The sequence below is a fragment of the Stenella coeruleoalba genome, assembly GCF_951394435.1.
Source record: "Stenella coeruleoalba genome assembly, chromosome: 2".
NCBI classification, from domain to species: domain Eukaryota; kingdom Metazoa; phylum Chordata; class Mammalia; order Artiodactyla; family Delphinidae; genus Stenella; species Stenella coeruleoalba.
The window spans coordinates 166,844,204-166,871,111 of NC_137147.1; the positions used below are offsets into that span (position 1 = coordinate 166,844,204).

General features: G+C 36.6%; 1 protein-coding gene across 12 annotated transcripts in view; it reads left to right on the forward strand.

Annotated features, from left to right (window-relative positions):
- The window catches only part of MALRD1 (MAM and LDL receptor class A domain containing 1), a gene marked incomplete at its 5' end in the record, with an annotated part of 1,062,652 nt that overhangs the window by 237,146 nt on the left and 798,598 nt on the right, over positions 1-26,908 (forward strand). For 11 of the 12 annotated variants that reach the window (XM_079915185.1, XM_079915179.1, XM_079915188.1 and 8 more), the window contains 2 exons: positions 9,673-9,767; positions 9,856-10,017. In XM_079915185.1, the coding sequence (XP_079771311.1) occupies positions 9,673-9,767; positions 9,856-10,017 (257 nt within the window). The remainder of the gene's footprint in view (positions 1-9,672; positions 9,768-9,855; positions 10,018-26,908) is intronic. The other variant, XM_079915190.1, reaches the window with a different exon arrangement.

The window sequence follows — 26,908 nt, forward strand, 5'->3', positions numbered from 1 at the left end:
AGTGAACAAGAACACAGATCTTGTCCCCAGTGAAGCTGCAATTTAGTAATAGAGACATTAACCTGAACATTAATGTTCTATTCTAGGGATCTGCATATTTTTTTTAAAGGGCCAGATAGTAAATAATTGTGGCTTTTTAGGGTATGCAGTCTGTGTCCCAACTACTCAACTCTGCCACTATACTGCGAAAGTTGCCATAAACAATACTTAAAGATAAAGCATGACTATATTATAATAAAACTTTACTGATGGACACTGGAATTTATAATTCATATAACTTTCACATGTCATAAAATACTATTCTTTTGAATTTTTTTAACCATTTAAATGTGTAAAAACCCTTAGCTCTCAGGCCATGCAAAATCTGGTGGAAGGTGAGATTTGTCTGCAGGTCATAGTTTGCTGTCCCTTAGTCTGTTCAATAAACATTAATTGAGCATTTTTGCATCTGACAGTATGCAATGGGGATACATAAGTAAAGGATAAAATTCCTCCACTAACAGATAAGTTATAATCTTAATTTTAGTGGTCAGTATTCAATTCATTTTTGTAGCAAACATCGGTGAAGCTTACTTTGATCTATACTCTGATTTTGCAAAGAAATCAGCTTCATTACACTGTTATTTAAAAATTCATCTGAATTTTCAATTATGGAGGCGATTTTATTACAGTAGTTAACCCTGTTTCTTTAAAAATAAAAATAAGAATTATGTTCATTAAGTGGGTATACAGTGTATTTTTCCACTTGTTGCATTTTTAATATTGTAGTTACACTAGTTTAAAAGTAAAAATTAAAGATGAAAAATTTATTATGTTTATGAAATATAATTTTATATGTTGGTATCAATTGTTAATTTCAGTTCAAAAGCTCTTATTAAGCCCAGTGTGTGTAAGGCATCATGATAAAGGCTGTGGATGTTATAAAGATTTTTAAGATACATGTTGTATATTAGAGTGTTTATGATCTCTTTGGAAAGCATTCTCAAGAATAACCCAGTTAATTTTAATACAGGGAGAAATTAGAAAAGTACTACAATATTAGTCTGAGCAGATTGCTCTGTGGCTATAGGCAAATTCTGACACTGGAAAGGAGAAGGGCATTTGAGAAAGGACTTGAAAGATGAATGATATTTCAATGGACAAGGAAGTGAAAGAAATATTTCAAACTGAAAGAACCCCATAAGGACCATATAGAGTTACTTGGTGTGCCCAGGCAAAGATACAGCAGTCTGCTATGGCTAGAGAATACGGTCTCTGGAAATGAAGATTAGGCCAAAAGTGTATTTGGGAATGTCAGGAATTATGTCACCCAAAGGTTACAGATTTTACTCATCAGTACCATTTCCTTCCCTCTTTTCCCATCTCTACCCAAACTCCTTCACAGCTGACAGTCCTATTACCAATAATTACCAATACTGTCCAATCAGGCAGTGGAAATGAGAGGGTTGATGGATAGTGCAACTCCTCAGCCACACCACATAATTAATTTCAAAGGCATACACATTTGGTACTTCGTAATTCTTTCTGCCTCAAGTAGTGTTTTGCAGAGAGCTTCCGTTTTTGTTTTTCTTTCCCACAAATTCTTTGATTGCCAAGTTCATGATATCAGGGTTCTTGATGTGTGCCTGCATGTGTGCATTTAAAATAAGCTACATGAGGTTTATATAATTCTTCTATAAACGTGATGCTTATTTTTTATTGGATAATATATTTGTTTATTTCCTCATTCCTTTTATTTCAAATTCAGGTAATATATCAGTCAGGGAAGCATAATTGACAACCCAGATGATTATTTGAATTAACTGATATGACGTCAATGAAATTACTCCACATAAATTAGTAGTAAACCTATCTTAAAGTAAATGATATTATTTCACTAATTAGAGCCACAAAATAATATGTGCTACAATTTCTCTGTAGACATAGAACTTTTTCCTTTATATCATTTGCTTTCCTTTTGGCAGAAATTTTATCTTTACAGGCAGGTGACTTATTTGTTAAATTTATATGAGTATTAATTCAAATTAATTCCGCCTCATACTGAATCCATACTGAACAGAAATACATAAAATAAATGTATATTGAAATAAATATGATACAAATTTCAAAGAATGTACCTTTTGAATCATAGCCAAATGGTCAGTAGACTGAGATTCTGCCAAATGAAAGTGGGCAGGGACTTTTACCAATTAAAGTGGTTGGAAAGGACTCAGAAGATTTTAGTTCTCTGCAAATGAAGTCTCGCAATTCTGATGATTAGTTATGCTGATTCAGTGTCCTACAACCGAATCAGTAAAGGGAGAATTCGTAGGAACATAACTACTTTAGGCCTCATAGATTTTGGTCAGTACCTTATAACATAGCAAATGGAACAAGGGAACCAAATTAGTGGCTACTGATTGTAGTGGGCAGAATTCTAAAGATGTCCCCCCCAAGACTCTCATCCCCTGGTTATTCAAACACTAATCTAGGTACTTCTGTCAAAGAACTTTGCAGTTGTAATTAAAGTTACCAATTAGCTGATCTTAACGTGGGAAGATTATCATCGACTGTTCAAATGGGCTAATGTAATTGCATGGTTCCTTAGGACCTTCTATGTACAAGACCATGTCATTTGCAAATAGATTTTTACTTTCTGTTTCCTTTCTGGCTGCCTTTTATTTCATTTCCTTGTCTAATTGCCCACCTAGAAACTTCGGTGCAATGTTGAATGGAATTGGTGATAGCAGATATCCTTATTTCCATTAGTGGAAAACTTTTTAAACTTTTACCATCAGGTTTGATGTTAGCTGAGGGTTTTTTGTAGATGTCATTTATCAAGTAAGCATGTTCACGTCTCTAATATATGAAGTGTTTTTTATCCCAATAAAGTGTTAGACTTTGTCATATGTGTTTTCTGCATCTATTGAGATGATCATGTCATTTTGGGCCTTTATTTATATGGTGGTGGTGTTTTGTTTTTTGGGTTTTTTTTGCGGTACGCGGGCCTCTCACTGCCGCGGCCTCTCCCGTTGCTGAGCACAGGCTCTGCACGCACAGGCTCAGCGGCCATGGCTCACGGGCCCAGCCGCTCCGCGGCATGTGGGATCTTGGCGGACCGGGGCACGAACCCGTGTCCCCTGCATCGGCAGGCGGACTCTCAACCACTGCGCCACCAGGGAAGCCCTATATGGTGTTTTATAGTGATTAGTTTTCATATAGTGATTGGTTTTCATATGTTGAACCAAATTTGCATTCCTGGGGTAAATTCCGCTTGGTCATGGTGAATAATCCTTTTTGTATCTTTATGTCTTGCTTGATGAGGCTTTCCAGTATTTTGTTTAGTATTTTCACATGTATGTTAATCAGGGATATTGATCTATAATTTTCTTTTTTTTTGATATGTTTGTGACATGTTTGCCAGGTTTTGGTATCAAGGAAATAATGGCCTCACAGAATGAATTGGGAAGTCTTTCCTCTTATAATTTGTGCAAGAGTTGGTGAAGTTAGTGTTAATTCTCTAAATGTTTTATAGACTTCACTAGTTCATCCTTCTGTGACTGAGAATTTCTTTGTGGGGAGCTTTTTGGTTACTGATTTATTCTTTTGTTATCTATTCAGATTTTCTATCTCTACTAGAGTGAGTTTAGGTCCTGAATCAGTTTTTGTGTTTTGCTAGGATTTTTTTCATATTATCAAGGTTATCTAATTCGTTAGCCTGCATTTGTTGATAATGTTTCCTTATAATTCTTTTTATTTCTATAAAGTTGGTAGTTCTGACCCTTGTTTCACTATTCATTCAGTAAATTGAGTTGTCTTCTTTTTTTTTATTGGTCAGGCTAGTGAAAGATTTGTCAATTTTGTTGATCTTTCCAAAAAACAACTTTTGGTTTACTTAATTTTATTCTATTGGTTGTCTATTCTCTATTTGATTTATTTATGCTCTAATATTTACTATTTTCTTCTACTACTTGCTTTGGGTTTAGTTTGCTCTTCTTCCAGCTTTGTAAGATGCAAGTTTAGATTGTTGATTTTAAAACTTTTTTTTAAATTTAGTAATTTTTAGCTATAAATTTATTTCTAAGCACAAATTTAACTGCATCTCATGCATTTTGATATATTGTATTTTCACAGTGCTTCAGAATGCATGAGATGCAGTTAAATTAGTTATTCATCTCAAGTATTTTCTAATTTCTCTTCTGATTTTCACCTTTGACCCATTAGGAGTGTGTTATTTAATTTCTACATATTTGCAAATTTCCTTAATTTCTTTCTGTTTCTGTTTTTCTTTCTTTCTTTCTGTTCTTGACTCAAATCACTCCATTGTAGCTGTAGAACATACTTGTATGATTAACATCCTCTTAAATGTATGGAGACTTGTTTTGTGGCCTAAAATAAGGTCTTTCCTGGAGAACATTTTGTGTACATAATAGAAGCATATGCATTTTGCTGCTGTTGGATAGAGGATTCCATATGCGTCTGTTAGGTCTAACTGGTTTATAGTGTTGCTCAAGTCTTCTGTACCCGTACTGATCTTCTGTCTAATTGTTCTATTCATTCTGAAAAATGGGGTGTTGAAGTTTCCAACTATTATTGTTGAATTCTCTGTTTTCACTTTGATTCTATTAGTTTTTGTTTCTTATATTTTGGGGCTCTGTTTTTAGGTGCATATATATTTATAATTGTTATTTGATGGGTTGATTCTTTTTTCATTATAAATTGTTCTTTTATGTCTCTAATAACATTTTTATTGTGCATTAAAATATGTTTTATGAATTTCCAGCTCTCTTTTAGTTGTTTGTATATTTTTTATATTTCTTTATTTTCAACCCTTTAATTTGTAGTTGAATTGTTGGCTTATGTCTTTATACAATATATCAACCTCAGACTTTTGATTGATAAGATAGGATTTACACCTGCTATCTGCTATTTGTTTTGTCTATGTCTTTCTTGTTACTCTGTTCCTCCATTGCTGTTTTCTTCTCTGTTACATATATATTTTCTATATGTATTATATATTGTATGTATATATATAATATTTTGAATTAGTTTACTGGATTCTTTATAGTGATTACAATAATCGATGCTGGATTAGTACAATTTAATTGCAATAGTATTTAAGAAATTTGTCCTACCTAGCTCTATTCTCCCCACCTTTATGCTGCTATTGCCACAAATAGCATCTTAATATATTGTGTGCCCATCAACACTGAATTTTGAGTTTTATCAAATATAACAATCAATTATAGTGATTAGTTATTGATTTTATAATTTATATCTCTTTACTGATAGTCTCTACTTTGTAAGATATCATTCTCATGGTTTCTTAGTTCTTTAGACATGGTTTCCTTTAGATCTTTGAAATATTTTAAATATCTGATTTAAAGTCTTTTTTTCGGTAGGTCCAGCATCTGGGCTTTCTCAGAGACACTTTTGTTTGATTGTTTTTTTCCTTTGTATGAGTCACATTTTTTTGTTTCTTTGCATTTCTCACAATTTCTTTTGAAACACGGACATCTACAACAATATAATGTGGCAAGTGTGGAAATCTTTTTCCCTCAATTTTACAGTTTGTTGTGGTTTGTTGTATTTGTTGTTTTTACTTTAGTGACTTTCCTGGAATAATTCTGTAAAGTCTTTATTCCTGTCATGTGTGTCCATTGAATTCTCTGCTTGGTCAGCCAAGTGGTCAGCTGTAAAGAGAGTTTCTTAAATGCCTGGAACCAATAAATTTCCCAGTGTTCGTTGAGGGACTCTATTGTGGTGTATCTTCAACACTTACCTAGGCAGTTGATATCTCTGTCTTATTCTTCACTTCCTGCCTTAAGAGAGCTTCAAAGTCAGCCAGAGATGAGAGCTTAGGGCCTTTTCAGGTCTTTCCAGAGCATGTGTACAGCCCTATGCATGCACGTGTCTCTATAGGTTTGCAGGAAGATGTTGGAGCATTTCAAAGCTCCTGTGCAACATTTCAGTTTTGCTTTAAGCTTTTGGTTAGTCTATTGTTGACCCCATATGTTATGTACTGCACCAAGCAACAGTAAAGTTAAAACACTTGCCAGTAATTGTTTTCAACACATGCCTACTATAAAGAGTCTATTTGCACTGGGCAATCTCAGACAGCCTTATAAGTGGTATCTTTCAGGAAACACCAGACATATCAAATAATGATAATTATTTAATAATTATTTGGTAATGAGACTTGAAAGAGTGTTAACTCTATTCTGCTCATTTCTGTGGTTGCCATGCTGCCCCAGGAGTGTGGGCTGCCATTTTTTATAGTTGCTGTGGAGCTGGAGAGCGGTAGGAATAGGGCCAAGTGAAAAAGAAAAAGAAAAGAACCCCCTCCCCCTAAAATTTACTGTTTTTACTGAGATTCAGTTATTTATTGAATAAAAGGTCTCCAGTTTGCTGTAAGCTTTACTGTGGCCATTTTTGCCAATATTTTCATTGTTTTTATTGAGGAGAAAAATTTCAGAGGTCTTTACATTGACATTTTTATTAATATCACTCTCATTTTTATTGCTTATTTTATGATTCCCTAAAGTGATCCACCTAGCCCTTTATCACTGAAGCAGACCTAAAGGTACATGGCAGCATTTATTTACACAGTGCTAGCAATTATAGGGAATTACTGTTTGAGGGTATCCTTTGATACAGTTTTAACAAATATTATGTGCTTATGTCAAACTTGTTAGTCTAATGAACAGGAATGAGGCAAACCTTATGATTCAACAGAAATGGAATTTAATAAACAGAAATTACCAACTTGAAGGAGTTTGTATCTAAGACTGTTATTTAACCTCTGTTATCTGAACTGAGCCATATTTCTGTCACAAATGAACACACTTTTCCTGTTCCAAAAGTTTTGACATTTTAACCTTTGCTTCAGGCCTTGGATCTTGTCACAATGATCCATTCCTGCAGCCTGATTTTTTTTTTTGATGTTATCTTACTGTTAAAATACTCAGTTTTTCGAGTTCCTTTGAGCCCATTGGTTACTCTACAGCATGCAATAGGATTTCTGTTTCTCCTGCTTGCATTCATTCCCATTAATCACTTAGAACTTGGGAAATGGAAGAAAGGCAAGACTGCCTATCAGTTGAAGAAAGTGAGACTGAAAATTCTACCTTATCCTTTCTAAGGATCAAGGTTGGGGTAATTCACTGCCCAAAGTTATTGAATTAGCCCTCAAAACTTGATTCATGGTTTTTGTTGCTTTCATATTTTATATACTTCTGGGGTTTTACTCCTACATGTACCCAGCTACTAAGAAGAAAAAGCCCTTTAACATAAACATTTAAGATTATAAATGGAGGGCTTCCCTGGTGGTGCAGTGGTTGAGAGTCCGCCTGCCGACGCAGGGGACATGGGTTCGTGCCCCGGTCCGGGAAGATCCCACATGCTGCGGAGCGCCTGGGCCCGTGAGCCGTGGCCGCTGAGCCTGCACATCCGGAGCCTGTGCTCCGCAATGGGAGAGGCCACAACAGTGAGAGGCCCGCATACCGGAAAAAAAAAAAAAAAGATTATAAATGCAGTCATCCTGTCTTATTTTGTAATTTTAATAATTCTTATTTTGTAGCTTTAATAATTAACGACTTCATCACAAGGTGGTTTTAAATCTGTTTCGAAGATAGGCTATGAAGTTGCTTTTATTGATGCAGGAATATAATGGGAATTTATGAATCATATGAACAAACTGAAATGAATATGGTAGAGATTAATAGGAGACATGTGATGAGAATGGTGTTGTGTGGTATGATGTTACTAGGCTCCCTCAAGGACTAAAAGGGGTGTGTGGAGATAATATTGAATACCTTTTTTTTTTTTTATCAGCTTTGTAAGTCTCTTCTTGATGCTTCGAGCCAGCAGTAGAAGAGGATATCAGATGAGGGAATGGGCATGTGGGAAAAACTTATGCTGCCAAGGATCTGCTTCTTTCTTTTATACTCGTAGACCCGATAACTAAAGTCCTAGGGAAAGCAAGATAACTTTCTATAAGATGATGTTCTCTAAGGAACATCTCCAGCTGTGAATTAAAGAACTTCTATACTCATAGGGAGCAAGGTAAAATTGAGTGTGCATTTGAAAGACCGCTATTGTCACTAAGTTGGAATTAAAAAGAATAATAAATAAAAAACAAAAAAACAAGTATTGTTATTGGGTGCATTTTGAATACTTTTTTACCCCATGAAAAGAAATCTTATTACTAGAACAAAGGCTAAAGGATCTCAAGTTGTTTCTGAATTTGAAACTTTACTTTTTATGATAACCTGAAGGTTAACCTCATTTAATTTTTGACAAAATACAGAATAATTTACAGTGTCATAAAATGTACCAGATGACATAGTTTGTATTTATAAAACACCTAGCTTAAATATTCATATAATTTATTATTTTATTGAAAATGCTGTTCTATTATTTAATAGCTTAATGTATCAGTCTGAGTTTTAGGACCAAACTTTCAAAAATAAATACGGTTAATTTAAGTGATTTCCTTGACAAATGAAAATAATTTTTACTGTATGTATCACAAGTGCTTTTTAGTAGCTGAATATTTATAAACAGTAATTGAAGGCCTGTTGAATACTATTACCATTTGTGTTGCAAATAATTGTATTTAAACTGCAAACAATAAATCCATATGGCTTATTATGCTCGTTTGATTATTCACGTGCTTAGCATTTGATTTCCCTGCTGAATATGAAGCAAGAGCAAAATAATGGTTGTCCACTTGTATCACCATGATACCAGCTCTTCATCGAAATTATGTTTATAAAATTATTCCAGGTAGTACATTCTGAGAACGATTTTCTGTTATTGCAGGGACTTCAGTTATGCTTATGACTATGTTATATGCAATCATTAATGTTCTTCTTTTCTGCTTCATTAGGGTACAGTTTTGGAATAGCTATAGGGAAGAAGAGGTTTCTTAGGTTTCATAATTTTACTATTGATTCTCTCAATGATGTGACAATTAAATTTGATTTCCAAGACAGCTTTCAAATACCACTGAATAATTTGGGTAGGTATGCCATCATCAACGTCATTTTTTCATTCTTTTTGACAAACAGTGACATACCAAATAGATGAGCAGGAAACAGTGGTTCCCGCATTATACACTATAACCTTATCAAGCATTGCAAAAAAATCTATGAAAGCCCAGGGAATGTTCCACATTTATTTTATAGGCTTCTAAATAGTAAGTTGACCGGCATGGTCCGTACTGCAGCATACAGAAGAGCATCGGGACTCAGTATCGTTTTCCATAATCCTGGCAAAAGCTGGGACTATTTGATCCAATTCTTTCCGGAGAAAAACGCAACAAAATAGGATCTCTTTTGAATTCTTCATTGAATTATTTATTTTGGTGGGCAGTCCCAGTGTAATGTTTTCCCTGGATATCATCTTTGCTGGGTTATAACTTTCTAAGTTATGAAATGAATTTGGTCATGGACTACAGCCCATAACAGTGTTTTAGGGAGTACACTCACAATTAGTTATTTTACTGGGGAATATATTGAAGTAACAATATCAGCCAGACCATTTGCAAAGATAAATGGTACGGTTAAATATTTCATTCTTTAAAAATATATTGACCCAAAGTGGATATAGGCCTGAATTATTGCCTGGTGTATTAAATACGTTTACCAGTGGTGGCTCTGCATCTAACACACTGACCCTTGTTTTTAACAGCTCACTTCCTCTCATTGGTCTCGAACGTGGATTCTCCTTCCTCAAACTTACGAAGCAGAGTTTTTCTTTCCACAGATAACCAACAGGGTTGTCAGGTATTTGAAAGCACACAGCATTTGAATTACTTTCCACATTTGGGAACTTCTTTATTATAATTATTTGGACATCCATTATTTTTCACAGATTACATTTTATTACTTCTCCAGCCAGATGAATGGCAAATTAACAGTTGGCTTTCAAACTACCTGTGGTGGTCCTACAAGGCATTTATGGCAAAGCACGGCTGGGCTCCACAATCAGTGGGAGAGGCATGTCCTCAAAATCCAGAGCCCCCAGAGATTTCAGGTATGCACGTTCTATTTTCTGTGTTTGAAGGAAAAATGATAAAGTATAGATGTTTTGCACCAGGTGAATTAAAAGCAGGATGATTAATCATCCCAGTTGTCTGAGGACTGAGGAATTTGCCAGAACTTCAAGTGCTGGAACCAAACAGTCAGAAAATTGGGATGGCCAGTCACCCTAAAAGACAATTTTAAAAAGTTTTAAATTTATGTATCAAAACTAAGATTGTTCTGTATTAACATATACTGATATATAAGTAAAACATGACCTTCTAATACTCTTCCTAATTTCTTGAATCCCTCCACTTTCCTTAAAAGCTCTCACTCTTCCAATCTTCTCTTTCTTTTCATTTCTTATTCTTAAGAATCACTTCCCTTCCAAAGTTTTCTCATGCTTTTGATAGAATGGGACTATCTTAGGTAATGAGGAAATAGACAGGTTGATTTAAATACTAATTCCAAATGCTGTTGAAGTGGAATCATTGTCATATTCATTTCATGGTGAAAGTCAAATTATTCAATACAGCCTTCATTTTCCAAAATAAATTTGAGAATTAAAGCCAATGCAAGCCTATAAAAGACAAACTTATTTATGCAGCCTAATAAAACTTACGGATGGTGGAAATTATAATCCAATAATTATTATGGGAGTTCTTGGAAGAGAATTGCCCACTTTAACATTTTGGACAGCCAAGCAGAATTTTCCAGTAAAAATGGGATCCTACAGCATTTTGTTCTGAACGAATTTGCTTTTTTTAAAAATTTTAAATCTTTATTGGAGTGTAATTGCTTTACAATGGTGTGTTAGTTTCTGCTGTATAACAAAGTGAATCAGCTATACATATACATATGCCCCCACATACCCTACCTTTCGCGTCTCCCTCCCCACTTCCCTATCCCACCCCTCTAGGTGGTCACAAAGCACTGAGCTGATCTCCCTGTGCTATGTGGATGCTTCCCACTAGCTATCTATTTTACATTTAGTAGTGTATATATGTCCATGCCACTCTCTCACTTTGTCCCAGCTTCCCCTTCCCTGTGTCCTCCAGTCCATTGTCTACATCTGCGTCTTTATTCCTGTCCTGCCCTAGGTTCGTCAGAACCATTTTTGTTTTTTTTTTTTTAGATGCCATATATATGTGTTAGAATGCGACAATTGTTTTTCTTACTTCACTCTGTATGACAGTCTCTAGGTCCATCTACCTCACTACAAATAACTCAATTTCGTTTCTTTTTATGGCTGAGAATATTCCATTGTATATATATGCCACATCTTCTTTATCCATTCATCTGTTGATGGACACTTAGGTTGCTTCCATGTCCTGGCTATTATACATAGAGCATTCTGGTACATGACTCTTTTTGAATTATGGTTTTCTCAGGGTATATGCCCAGGAGTGGGATTGCTGGATCATATGGTAGTTCTATTTTTAGGTTTTAAAGGAACCTCCTTAGTATTCTCCATAGTGGCTGTATCAATTTACATACCAACCAGCAGTGCAAGAGGGTTCCCTTTTCTCCAAACCCTCTCCAGCATTTATTGTTTGTAGATTTGTTTATGATGGCCATTCTGACCGGGATGAGGTGATACCTCACTGCGGTTTTGATTTGCATTTCTCTAATGATTAGTGATGTTGAGCATTCTTTCATGTGTTTGTTGCCAATCTGTATATCTTTCTTGGAGAAATGTCTGTTTAGGTCTTCTGCCCATTTTTGTATTGGGTTGTTTGTTTCTTTAATATTGAGCTGCATGAGCTGTTTATATATTTTGCAGATTAATCCTTTGTCCGTTGATTCGTTTGCAAATATTTTCTCCCATTCTGAGGGTTGTCTTTTCCTCTTGTTTATGGTTTGATTTGCTGTGCAAAAGTTTTGAAGTTTCATTAGGTCCCATTTTTTAATTTTTGTTTTTATTTCCATTACTCTAGGAGGTGGATCAAAAAGGATCTTGCTGTGAATTATGTCAAATAGCGTTCTTCCTATGCTTTCCTCTAAGAGTTTTATAGTGTCTGGTTTTACATTTAGGTCTCAAATCCATTTTGAGTTTATTTTTGTGTATGGTGTTAGGGAGTGTTCTAATTTCATTCTTTTACATGTAGCTGTCCAGTTTTCCCAGCACCACTTATTGAAGAGACTGTCTTTTCTCCATTGTATATCTTCGCCTCCTTTGTCATAGATTAGTTGACCATAGGTGCGTGGGTTTATCTCTGGGCTTTCTATCTTGTTCCATTGATCTGTGTTTCTGTTTTTGTACCAGTACCATATTGTCTTGATTACTGCAGCTTTGTAGTACAGTCTGAAGTCAGGGAGTCTGATTCCTCCAGCTCCATTTTTTGCCCTCAAGACTGCTTTGGCTATTCAGGGTTTTTGTGTCTCCATACAAATTTTAAGATGATTTGTTCTAGTTCTGTAAAAAATGCCATTGGTAATTTGATAGGGATTGCATTGAATCTGTAGATTGCTTTGGGTAGTATAGTCATGTTCACAATATTGATTCTTCCAATCCAAGAACATGGTATATCTCTCCATCTGTTGGTATCATCTTTAATTTCTTTCATCAGTGTCTTATAGTTTTCTGCATACAGGTCTTTTGTCTCCCTAGGTAGGTTTATTCCTAGGTATTTTATTCTTTTTGTTGCAGTGGTAAATGGGAGTGTTTCCATAATTTCTCTTTCAGATTTTTCATCATTAGTGTATAGGAATGCAAGAGATTTCTGTGCATTAATTTTGTATCCTGCAATTTTACCAAATTCATTGATTAGCTCTAGTAGTTTTGTGGTGGCATTTTTAGGATTCTCTATGTATGGTATCATGGCATCTACAAACAGTGACAGTTTTACTTCTTCTTTTCCAATTTGTATTTCTTTTATTTCTTCTCTGATTGCCGTGGCTAGGACTTCCAAAACTATGTTGAATAATAGTGGTGAAAGTGGACATCCTTGTCTTGTTCCTGATCTTAGAGGAAATTCTTTCTGTTTTTCACCATTGAGAATGATGTTTGCTGTCGTTTTGTCATATATGGCCTTTATTATGTTGAGGTAGTTTCCCTCTATGCCCACTTTCTGGAGAGTTTTTATCATAAATGGGTGTTGAATTTTGTCAAAAGATTTTTCTGCATCTATTGAGATGATCATATGATTTTTATTCTTCAGTTTGTTAATATGGTGTACCACATTGATTGATTTGGATACATTGAAGAATCCTTGCATCCCTGGGATAAATCCCATTTGATCGTGGTGTATGATCCTTTTAATGTGTTGTTGGATTCTGTTTGCTAGTATATTTTTGAGGAATTTTGCATCTATATTCATCAGTGATATTGGTTGGTAATTTTCTTTTTTTGTAGTATCTTTGTCTGGTTTTGGTATCAGGGTGATGGTGGCCTCATAGAATGAGTTTGGGAGTGTTCCTTCCTCTGCAATTTCTTAGAAGAGTTTGAGAAGGATGGGTGTTAACTCTTCTCTAAATGTTTGATAGAAGTCACCTGTGAAGCCATCTGGTCCTGGAGTTTTGTTTGTTGGAAGATTTTTAATCGCATTTTCAATTTCATTACTTGTGATTGGTCTGTTCATATTTTCTGGTTCAGTCTTGGAAGGTTATACCTTTCTAAGAAGTTGTCCATTTCTTCCAGGTTGTCCATTCTATTGGCATAGAGTTGCTTGTAGTAGTCTCTTAGGATGCTTTGTATTTCTGTGGTGTCTGTTGTAACTTCTCCTTTTTCATTTCTAATTTTATTGATTTGAGTCCTCTCCCTCTTGATGAGTCTGCCTAATGGTTTATCAATTTTGTTTATCTTCTCAAAGAACCAGCTTTTAGTTTTATTGATCTCTGCTATTGTTTTCTTTGTTTCTATTTCATTTATTTCTGCTCTGATCTTGATTTCTTCCCTTCTGCTAACTTTGGGGTTTTTTGGTTCTTCTTTCTGTAGTTCCTTTAGGTGTAAGGTTAGATTGTTTATTTGAGATTTTTTTTTGTTTCTTGAGGTAGGCTTGTATAGCTATAAACTTCTCTCTTAGAACTGCTTTTGCTGCATCCCATAGGTTTTGGATCATCGTGTTTTCATTGTCATTTGTCTCTAAGTATTTTTTGATTTCCTCTTTGATTTCTTCAATGATCTCTTGGTTATTTAGTAACGTATTGTTGAGCCTCCACGTGTTTGTGTTTTTTACGTTTTTTTTCCCTGTAATTCATTTCTAATCTCATAGTGTTGTGGTCAGAAAAGATGCTTGATATGATTTCAGTTTTCTTAAACTTACTGAGGCTTGATTTGTGACCCAAGATGTGATCTATACTGCAGAATGATCCGTGTGCACTTGAGAAGAAAGTGTAATCTGCTTTTTCTGGCTGGAGTGTCCTATAAATACCAATTAAATCTATCTGTTCTATTGTGTCATTTATAGCTTCTCTTTCCTTATTTATTTTCATTTTGGACGTTCTGTCCATTGGTGTAAATGAGGTGTTAAAGTCCCCTACTACGATTGTGTTACTGTCGATTTCCCCTTTTATGGCTGTTAGCATTTGCCCTATGTATTGAGGTGCTCCTATGTTGGGTACATAAATATTTACAATTGTTATATCTTCTACTTGGATTGATCCCTTGATCATTATGTTGTGTGCTTGTCTCTTGTAATAGTCTTTATTTTAAAGTCTATTTTATCTGATATGAGAATTGCTACTCCAGCTTTCTTCTGATTTCCATTTGCATGGAATATCTTTCTCCACTCCTCACTTTCAGTCTGTATGTGTCCTAGGTCCGAAGTGGGTCTCTTGTAGACCACATATATACAGGTTTTGTTTTTGTATCCATTCAGCCAGTCTATGTCTTTTGGTTGGATCATTTAATCCATTTAAATTTAAGGTAGTTATCGATATGTATGTTCCTATTACCATTTTCTTAATTATTTTGGGTTAGTTATTGTAGGTCTTGTCCTGTTGTGTTTTCTGCCTTGAGAAGTTCCTTTAGTATTTGTTGTAAAGCTGGTATGGTGGTGCTGAATTCCCTTAGCTTTTGCTTGTCTTTAAGCTTTTGATTTCTCCATCGAATCTGAATGAGATCCTTGCTGGGTAGAGTAATCTACCCAGTTGTAGATTTTTCTCCTTCATCACTTTAAATATGTCGTGCCACTCCCCTCTGGCTTGCAGAGTTTCTGCTGAAAGATCAGCTGTTACCCTCATGGGATTCCCTTGTATGTTATTTGTTGCTTTTAGTTTAGTGCTTTTAATATTTTTTCCTTGTATTTAGTTTTTGATAATTTGATTAATATATGTCTTGGCATGTTTCTCTTTGGATTTATCCTGTATGGGACTCTCTGTGCTTCCTCAACTTGATTGACAATCCTTACCCATGCTAGGGAAGTTTTCAACTATAATCTCTTCAAATATTTTCTCAGTCCCTTCGTTCTTCTTCTGGGACCCCTATAATTCGAATGTTGGTGCATTTAGTGTTGTCCCAGAGGTCTCTGAGGCTGTCCTCAATTCTTTTAATTCTTTTTTCTTTATTCTGCTCTGTGGTAGTTATTTCCACTATTTTATCTTCCATGTCACTCATCTGTTCTTCTGCCTCAGTTATTTTGCTATTGATTTCTTCTAGAGAATTTTTAGTTTTATTTATTGTGTTGTTCACCATTGTTTGTTTGCTCTTTAGTTCTTCTAGGTCCTTGTTAAACGTTTCTTTTATTTTCTCCAATCTATTTCCAAGATTTAGATCACCTTTACTATCATTACTCTGAATTGTTTTTCATTTAGACTACCTATTTCCTCTTCATTTGTTTTGTCTGGTGGGTTTTTACCTTGCTTCTTCATGTGCTGTGTAGTTCTCTGTCTTCTCATTTTGCTTAACTTACTGTGTTTGGGGTCTTCTTTTTGCAGGCTGCAAGTTCGTTTTTCCTGTTGTTTTTGGTGCCTTTCCCCAGTGGGTAATGTTGGTTCAGTGGGTTTTGTAGGCTTCCCGATGGAGGGGACTGGTGCCTGTGTTCTGATGGATGAGGCTGGATCTTGTCTTTCTGGTGGGCAGGTCCACATCTGGTGGTGTGTTTTGGGGTGTCTGTGAACTTATTATGATTTTAGGCAGCCTCTCTGCTAATCGGTGTGTTTGTGTTCCTGTCTTGCTCGTTATTTGGCATAGGTTGTCCAGCACTGTAGCTTGCTGGTCGTTGAGTGGAGCTGGGTTTTCACATTGAGACAGAAATCTCTGAGAGAGCTTTTGTCATTTGATATTACATGTGGCCGGGAGGTCTCTGGTGGACCAGTATCCTGAAGTTGGCTCTCCCACCTGAGAGGCTCAGGTCTGACCCCCAGCCGGAGCACCAAGGCCCTGTCAGCCACACAGCTCAGAAGAAAAGGGAGGAAAAGAAAGAAAGGAAGAAAAATAAAATAAAATAGAGTTATTAAAATAAAATATAAAAAATATATTATTAAAAATAAAAATTTAAAAGAAAAAGAAAGAAAGAAGAGAGCAACCAAACTAAAAACAAATCCACCAATGATAAGCGCTAAAAACTATACTAAAAAAACAAAAAAACCACAAAAAACGGACAGACACATCCCCAGGACAAATGGTAAAAGCAAAGCTATACAGACAAAATCACATAAAGAAGCATCCACATACACACTCACAAAAGGGGAAAAAAGGAAAAATACATATATATGAAAAGAGAGCAACCAAATCAGTAAACATACCAGTGATAATAAACTCTAAATACTAAACTAAGATAAAATAAAACCAGAAACAATTAGATGCAGAAAGCAAACCCCAAGTCAACAGTTGCTCCCAAAGCCCATCAGCTCAATTTTGGGGTGAGTCGTTGTCTATTCAGTGATTCCACAGATGCAGGTACTTCAATTTGATTGTGGAGATTTAACCCGCTGCTCCTGAGGCTGCGCAGAGAGATTTCTCTTTCTCTTCTTGTTTCACACGGCTCCTGGGGTTCAGCTTTGGATTTGGACCCGCCTCTTTGTGTAGGTCACCTGAGGGCTTCTGTTCCCCCCCAGACATTACGGGGTTAAAATAGCAGCTGATTCGGGGGCTCTGGTTCACTCAGGCCAGGGGGAGGGAGTGGTACGGAATGCAGGGCGAGCCTGTGGTGGCAGAGGCTGGCGTGATGTTGCAATAGTCTGAGGCGTGCTGTGTGTCCTCGTGGGGAAGTTGTACCTGGATCACGGGACCTTGGCAGTGGCAGGCTGCACAGCCTCCCGGGAGGGGAGGTGTGGATAGTGACCTGTGCTCGCACACAGGCTTCTTGGTGGCTGCAGCAGTAGCCTTAGCATTTCATGTCTGTCTCTGGTGTCCGTGCTGATAGCTGTGACTCGTGCCCATCTCTGGAGCTCATTTAGGCGGTGCTCTGAATCCCCTCTCCTTGCACACCCTGGAACAATGGTCTCTTGCCCCTTAGGCAGGTCCAGACTTTTCTTGGACTGCCTTCCGGGTAGGTAGTCTTGGACTGCCTCCCGGGTAGGTAGTCTTGGACTGCCTCCCGGGTAGATAGTCTTGGACTGCCTCCCGGGTAGGTAGTCTTGGACTACCTCCCGGGTAGCTGTGGCACACTAGCTCCCTTCCGGCTGTGTTCTCGCAGCCAACGCCAGTCCTATTCCTGGAATCTGTTCTCCGAAGCCCGAGCCTCAGCTCCCAGCCCCCGCCTGCCCCGGTGGGTGAGCAGAGAAGCCCCTGAGGCTGGTGAGTGCTGGTCAGCAGCGATCCTCTGTGCGAGAATGTCTTCACTTTGCCCTCTGCACACCTGTTGCTGTGCTCTCCTCCATGGCTCCGAAGATTCCCCCCTGCCCAACCCTCATCTCCTCCAGTGAAGGGGCTTCCTAGTGTGTGGAAACTTTTCCTCCTTCCCAGCTCCCTCCCAGAGATGCAGGTCCCATCCCTGTTCTTTTGTCTCTGTTCTTTTCATTTTTCTTTTGCCCTACCCAGCTACGTAGGGAGTTTCTTGCCTTTTGGGAGCCTGAGGTCTTCTGCCAGTGTTCAGTACGTGTTCTGTAGGAGCTGTTCCTCGTGTAGATGTATTTTTGATGTATTTGTGGGGAGGCAGGTGATCTCCATGTCCTACTCCTCTGCCATCTTGAAGCTAACTCTCCAAATTTGCTTTTTAAACCTGGTTCGTGAGCCAAATTAACCCAAGTAGGTTTCTTTTAGCATCTATTATTAGAATAGTATAATATTTTATAATTTTGATACGGAATAGAAAATCATTTGATATTTGATGGATTTAGCGCTTGCCTGAATATAGAGATTGAATCGGATTGAATTTTGAGTGGCACAGAGGGAAGATGGGAGAATGAGCAGGACCTCTAGTATAAAAATTGAATTATAAACTCTAAGAATGGCACATTTTCTTAATTGATCTGTCATAAAATCACTGAAGTTTGGAATTTTCAGGGTTTTGTAGAACTAAATGGGGTTCCAAAGAAGATGAAAGAAAATCACTTAGTAGGCAGTTAAGTGACTCCTAGGTGATAGGACTTAAGGAGAACAGAACTGTGTAGTGGGAAACATAATTCTGTCATTTGAGGCATTGTACTCTCTTGAAATCCAATATTATTGGTGTATATGGGGGTGGGAGGTGGTATTTTAAGCCATCAGGCATTTAAGTCCTCCTGTGAGGGATTGAGCAGGCATGGGGCTGAGACACCCTGTGTCCCTGCCTTTAGTGGCGAGTGCTGTGCAGAATGAGAACCCGAGCCACCAATAATGCATCCAATTTGTTGTGGATGTTCAGGTGTCATTAATTACTATAGAGAAGTTTCTAGTTTATTTCTTACGATTTTGTTTTACATCCCTGTGTGTCTCTCTTTTTTCAGTAACAACAAGAGCAACAAAACAGAGCCAAGGGTGCCTTTGAAGGGACTGAGTCACACTGACTCGATGCTGAAGGAGGAGCTTGCTAAAGTCCCTCTGCATACTTGTATAAACTTTAAGGACTGAGATGGGACTCTTGTCTGTGTATAAACTTTATCAGTATTTATACATCTTTTCCAACTTTGAAACAGTGGATGGTAAAAGAGTCTTAAGCTGTCTTTGTCACGCATTGTGCCTTCTTATATTTAACGGTCTCTGTCTTTCAGTCAAGGTCTTTGTTAGTAGCACAACGGCGATTTGATGCTGGGCAGAGGAGAAACTTGCTGCTTGTAGGTTAAACCTTTTAAAATAACTCCTTTGCTTTTCTCAGCTGTCCATTCCCAAGTAGCATATACTATGGGTGTTGATGATTAAATATGTGTAGTAGATAAACGTAAAACTTCAAATTCCCAAATATATTATCTCCAGGGCATTTCAGCTTCAGCAGAGGCAGCGAGATTATCCACCTGCACACTTGAAAATGCAGCAGTATCTTCAACCAAAGCAGATGCACGTGTAGCATATTAATTTGTTTCTCAAAATACTTTATTGCTGACATGAAAACAGTGCTTCTACCTTAAAGGGTTTGTAAAAAATTAGGAAACCCTATGACTCTCTTGGGATCTTTTGGCTACACCAGTCTTTAAGATTGCAGGTATGTTTTAGTTCTGTCCTGTCAGCAAGTGAACAGATGTTCATTTGCTTTTGTTGAGCTGGGCCACAGAGATGTGCTGTGCTTGGAATATTGTCTGCCACCATGTAGTAGCTCTTTCCTAAAAAGCTTAAGCAAGAGGCTTATTTGAGGCCGTTTTGTAATCAGCGTCTCCAGGCAATATCTGCTGCCTCATCAATTTACAGGCCTCCGAGAATTACTCTGTGTTTTGCAATTTCTCCTCCATTCTGCCTTCTGATAGTTTTAAAGCCATTTATGCTTCCTTTAGAAATACCCAAATAGTAGATTTATCCCAGCTGGACCCTGGCTTAGCATGGGTTTCTGAGAAAGCCTCTGGATCTGGCTCCTGTGTGTGGGCTTTGTCACCTTCATCTGGAAAGGACTAGGTCCATTTCTTAATAAACCTGAATCATATGTTAATTTCTGAGAGAATAAACAAGGAATGGTGTTTACACATTTAGTCCACAGAGATGGCAGTATTTCAGAAAGTTTCTGGAGATGTTTAAGGAATAGCATCTAGCACTGATTGATCACTTACTATGTGTAAAGCACTGCATTTGGTCCTTCATGTATATTATCTTACTGACCCTTCACGGCAGTCCTCTGAACTATAATTTACCCCACTGTTCACATTTGTATTATGAGCTTTAGAGAATGAAATAACCTACCAAATCCCATACAAAATTAGAACATAGGATAGTTTGATTTCAGATCTCAGTCATTTAGTCACTGAGCCGTGATAATTTTGTATCATGTTAAAGCAGTATAAGGATTTATAAAATATAGGAAAAAAATCCCAACCTCTAGATTTGGTCAGATCTAATGTGACTCATGAAATATTCTTTTGTCTGCTGTGTTAGATGAAACATTACTATGCATTGCATGGTGCTGATTAACTGCAATCACATTTCTCAAAATTGCAGATATAAGCAATTAATTTTAGTATTTTCTTCAAATATTCATAGAAGCAAAGAATATAGGCTAAATGTACAGCAAAAATTTAGTCTCAAATTCAAGTGAAAAATTCCCTCATCCATGTTTTTTTCTGGCTCTTGAAGGGAGCTCACCTACTGGTTTTATGGGTAGGAAGGAATGAATACTATGTTACTAATTATATCACCGACTATGGTTTTCAAGTTGAATGTCTGGATTCTTGAGAAGTCAGTGCCTGAATTTTGAAAAGATACTGAAGCATTTTTAATATGCTACTATCTACTTGTTATTTCTTCGATATTCCATTTAGAAATGCCAGAGAGTTCTCACCACTCTCCTATTCAGAAACAATAGGCTTTATTAATATGAACAAAAGATGTTACTACTAATAATAAACTATTAACTTAATGTTACTCTCAAACTTTTCAAAATCATAATATGAGAGACATTTTATCTTTTAATTCAAGAATACTTACAGTGTGAACACATGATGGAGAAAAGATTACTGTCATCTTTTTTGTGTTTCACGTGTTTACTTGAGAAATAATATTGAATGTGTACTACTAATTAAGAAAACTTTCACACAGTAAATATAACTACAAGGGTTTCTGTTCGTGTAGTTACTAGTGTCATCCAAGTGAGTTTATGTCCATTATTCACCTACATGAAAGTTTCCTCTAAGATTTAAATCAAGTGTTCTGAGCCCTAAGCTTCGCTTCAAAAGCCATCTTCTCTTAAAATGTTTGATGTGAAAGGAATTTGTCTCATGTTTGTTGTTTGTTTATTTTATTATTTTTTAAAACATCTTTATTGGAGTATAATTGCTTTACAGTGGTGTGTTAGTTTCTGCTTTATAACAAAGTGAATCAGCTATACATATACATATATCCCTGTATCTCCTCCCTCCCATCCTCCCTATCCCACTGCTGTAGGTGGTCACAAAGCACCGAGCTGATCTCCCTGTGCTATGCAGCTGCTTCTCACTAGCTATCTATTTTACATTTGGTAGTGTATATATGTCCATGCCACTCTCTCACTTCGTCCCAGCTTACCCTTCCCCCTCCCCGTGTCTTCAAGTCCATTCTCTATGTCTGCGTCTTTATTCCTGTCCTGCCCCTAGGCCCTTAGAACCATTTTTTTTTTTTTTAGATTCCAAATATATGTATTAGCATACAATATTTGTTTTTCTGACTTACTTCACTCTGTATGATGGACACTAGGTCCATCTACCTCACCACAAATAAATCAATTTCGTTTCTTTTATGGCTGAGTAATATTCCATTGTATGTAAGTGCCACATCTTCTTTATCCATTCATCAGTTGATGGACACGTAGGTTGCTTCCATGTCCTGGCTATTGTAAATAGAGCTGCAATGAACATTTTTGGTACATGCCTCTTTTTGAATTATGGTTTTCTCAGGGTATATGCCCAGTAGTGAGATTGCTGGGTCATATGGTATTTCTGTTTTTAGTTTTTAAAGGACTTTCCATACAGTTCTCCATAGTGGCTGTATCAATTTACATTCCCACCAGCAGTTCAAGAGGGTTCCCTTTTCTCCACACCCTCTCCAGCATTTATTGTTTCTAGATATTTTAATGATGCCCATTCTGACTGGTGTGAGATGATATCTCATTGTAGTTTTGATTTGCATTTCTCTAATGATTAATGATGGTGAGCGTCCTTTCATGTGTTTGTTGGCAGTCTGTATATCTTCTTTGGAGAAATGTCTATTTAGGTCTTCTGCCCATTTTTGGACTGGATTGTTTTTTAGATATTGAGCTGCATGAGCTGGTTATATATTTTGGAGATTAATCCTTTGTCAGTTGCTTCATTTGCAAATATTTTCTCCCATTCTGAGGGTTGTCTTTTTGTCTTGTTTATGGTTTCCTTTGCTGTGCAAAAGCTTTTACGTTTAATTAGGTCCCATTTGTTTATTTTTGTTTTTATTTCCTTTTCTCTAGGAGGTGGGTCAAGAAGGATCTTGCAGTGATTTATGTCATAGACTGGTCTATGTTTTCCTTTAAGAGTTTTCTAGTGTCTGGCCTTACATTTAGGTCTTTAATCCATTTTGAATTTATTTTTGTGTATGGTGTTAGGCAGTGTTCTAATTTCATTCTTTTACGTGTAGCTGTCCAGTTTTCCCAGCACCAGTTATTAAAGAGGCTGCCTTTTCTCCATTGTATATTCTTGCCTCCTTTATCACGAATAAGGTGATCATATGTGCATGGGTTTACCTGTGGGCTTTGTATCCTGTTCCATTGATCTATATTTCTGTTTTTGTGCCAGTACCATACTGTCTTGATAACGGTAGCTGTGTAGCATAGTCTGAAGTCAAGGAGCCTGATTCCTCCAGCTCTGTTTTTCTTTCTCAAGATTTCTTTGGCTATTTGGGGTCTTTTGTGTTTCCATACAAATTTTAAGATATTTTGTCTTAGTTCCATGAAAAATACCATTGGTAGTTTGATAGGGATTGCATTGAATCGGTAGATTGCTTTGGGTAGTATAGTCATTTTCACGCTGTTGATTCTTCCAGTCCAAGATCATGGTATATCTCTCCATCTGTTTGTATCATCTTTAATTTCTTTCATCATTGTCTTATAGTTTTCTGCATAGTGGTCTTTTGTCTCCTTAGGTAGGTTTATTCCTAAGTATTTTGTTCTTTTTATTGCAATGGTAAATGTGAGTGTTTCCTTAATTTCACTTTCAGATTTTTCATCATTAGTGTATAGGAATGCAAGAGATTTCTGTGCATTAATTTTGCATCCTACTACTTTACCAAATTCATTGAGTAGCTCTAGTAGTTTTCTGATAGCATCTTTAGGATTTTCTATGTATAGTATCATGTCATTTGCAAACAGTGGCAGATTTACTTCTTCTTTTCCTATTTGGATTCCTTTTATTTCTTTTTCTTCTCTGATGGCTGTGGCTAAAACTTCCAAAACTATGTTGAATAATAGTGGTGAGAGTGGACAACCTTGTCTTGTTCCTTATCTTAGAGGAAATGCTTTGAGTTTTTCACCATTGAGAATAAAGTTGGCTGTAGGTTTTTCATATATGGATTTTATTATGTTGAGGTAAGTTCCCTCTATAACTACTTTGGGTAAGGTTTTTATCATAAATGGTTGTTGAATTTTGTTGAAAGCTTTTTTTCATCTGTTGAGATGATCATATGGTTTTTCTCCTTCAGTTTGTTTGTATCACATTGATTGATTTGCAAATATTGAAGAATCCTTGCATTCCTGGGATAAACCCCACTTGATCATTGTGTATGATCCTTTCAATGTGTTGTTGGATTCTGTTTCATAGTATTTTGTTGAGGATTTTTGCATCTATGTTCATGAGTGCTATTGGCCTGTAGTTTTCTTTCCTTGTGACATCATTGTCTTTCTTTTTGACATCTTTGTGACATCTTTGTTTTGGTATCAGGGTGATGGTGGCCTCATAGAATGAGTTGGGGCGTGTTCCTCCCTCTGCTGTATTTTGGAAGAGTTTGAGAAGAATAGGTGTAAGCTCTTCTCTAAATGTTTGATAGAATTCACCTGTGAAACCATTTGGTCTCGGGCTTTTGTTTGTTGGAAGGTTTTGAATCATAGTTTCAATTTCAGTGTTTGTGATTGGTCTGTTTATATTTTCTGTTTCTTCCTGGTTCAGTCTCAGGAGGTTGTGCTTTTCTAAGAATTTGTCCATTTCCTCCAGGTTGTCCATTTTATTGGCATATTGTTGTAGTAATCTCTCATGATCCTTTGTATTTCTGCATTGTCAATTGTTGCTTCTCCTTTTTCATTTCTAATTCTATTGATTTGAGTCTTCTACCTTTTTTTCTTGATGAGTCTGGCTAATGGTTTATCAATTTTGTTTATCTTCTCAAAGAACCATCTTTTAGTTTTACTGATCTTTTCTATTGTTTCCTTCATTTCTTTTTCATTTATTTCTGATCTGTTCTTTATGATTTCTTTCCTTCTGCTACCTTTGAGGTTTTTTTGTTCTTCTTTCTCTAATTGCTTTAGGTGTAAGTTTAGGTTGTTTATTCGAGATGTTTCTTGTTTCTTGAGGTAGGATTGTATTGCTGTAAAATTCGCTCTTAGAATTGCTTTTGCTGTATCCCATAGGTTTTGGATCATCGTGTTTTCATTGTCATTTGTCTGTAGGTATTCTTTGATTTCCTCTTTGATTTTTTCAGTGATCTCTTGGTTATTTAGTAGTGTATTGTTTAGCCTTCATGTGTTTGTATTTTTTTTTTTTTTTACAGATTTTTTCCTGTAATTGATATCAAGTCTCATAGTGTTGTGGTCGGAAAAGATACTTGATACGATTTCAATTTTCTTAAATTTACCAAGGCTTGACTTGGGACCTAAGATATGATCTGTCCTGGAGAATGTTCCATGAGCGCTTGAGTAGAAAGTGTATTCTGTTGTTTTTGGATGGAATGTCCTATAAATATCAATGAAGTCCATCTTGTTTAATGTATCATTTAAAGCTTGTGTTTCCTTATTTATTTTCATTTTGGATTATCTGTCCATTGGTGAAAGTGTGGTGTTAAAGTCCCCTACTACGATTGTGTTACTGTCAATTTCCCCTTTTATAGCTGTTAGCATTTGCCTTATGTATGGAGGTGCTCCTATGTTGGGTGCATAAATATTTACAATTGTTATATCTTCTTCTTGGATTGGTCCCTTGATCATTATGTGTGTGCTTCTTTGTCTCTTGTAATAGTCTTTATTTTAAAGTCTATTTTGTCTGATATGAGAATTGCTACTCCAGCTTTCTTCTGATTTCCATTTGCATGGAATATCTTTCTCCACTCCTCACTTTCAGTCTGTATGTGTCCTAGGTCTGAAGTAGGTCTCTTGTCGACCGCATATATACAGGTTTTGTTTTTGTATCCATTCAGCCAGTTTATGTCTTTTGGTTGGAGCATTTAATCTATTTACATTTGACATAGTTATCAATATGTATGTTCCTATTACCATTTTCTTAATTATTTTGGGTTAGTTATTGTAGGTCTTGTCCTTCTGTTGTGTTTCCTGCCTTGAGAAGTTCCTTTAGCATTTGTTGTAAAGCTGGTATGGTGGTGCTGAATTCTCTTAGCTTTTGCTTGTCATTAAGCTTTTGATTTCTCCATCGAATCTGAATGAGATCCTTGCTGGGTAGAGTAATCTTTGTTGTAGTTTTTTCCCTTTCATCACTTTAAATATGTCCTGCCACTCCCTTCTGGCTTGCAGAATTTCTGCTGGAAGATCAGCTGTTAACCTTATGGAGATTCCCTTGTATGTTATTTGTTGCTTTTTCCTTGCTGCCTTTAATATTTTTTCTTTGTATTATTTTTTTGATAGTTTGATTAATATGTATCTTGGTGTGTTTCTCCTTGGATTTATTCTGTATGGGACTCTCTGCACTTCCTGGACTTGATTGACTATTTTCTTACCCATATTAGGGAATTTTCAACTATAATCTCTTCAAATTTTTTTTCAGTCCGTTTCTTTTTCTGTTCTTCTTCTTGAACCCCTATAATTCGAATGTTGGTGCATTTAATGTTGTCCCAGAGGTCTCTGTGTCTCATGTTTATTTTTGCATTGGTGCAGGCAATACCTGACTTTTGTGATGTTGCCAAACTCCTAACTCCATTATCTGTGTTGTGATCTGCTTTTATTTTGCTACTTTGCTATTCTTTGTTTTTTTGGGCCATGCCCCGCGGCATGGGGGATCTTAGTTTCCTGACCAGGGATCAAACCCTTGCCCTCTGCAGTGGAAACACAGAGTCCTAACCACTGGGCCACCAGAAAATTCCCTTTTCTTTTCTTTATTTCACCTAACACAGAAAAGTGAGGTGGGGATGTTTGGAAAACCTTGTTTGCCAAAGTTTTGGAGAGAACAAAGAATGTTAATTGCTTTTCTTAGAAACATAACTTCCATATTACAAACATAACTTCTGAATATAGGGCCTCTCTTTGTAGAAAATTATCATGGGGTTCCACTTTCTTTAACTCATTCAACCTATCCCTCTTTGCAGGATCCCAACCAAAATCCCTGGTAAATCTTTTTGTTAAATACGTTTAACTGGTGTATCTCATTGTGCCTGGTGGGTCTTCTGTTTCATAGCCTCACAGGTCCATTAGTAATTTCCCTACAGTTAGAGAAATTGTTCTTTACCTAAGGAAAACGTTTCCTCTTTCTGTGCCAGTGGGCTCAAAAGGCAGCCGATTTTCATACTAACATTTCTTCAGTTGAATCGAATAAATACATATTGCAAACTCTGGTGAGGAGAGGATTGAAGTTAAGAAGGTAATTTAAAATCTACTTCATTAGATCAGGTGTGAAGATATACAAGTGGCAACAGGGATGGAAAAGAGGGGGTGTTAATAGGTCCTGACTGATTGGACATGTGACTGGAGGAAAAAGTCATTCCAAAGGCCATTTTAGAGTTTTGAGCACTGAAGTTTTGAGCAGTC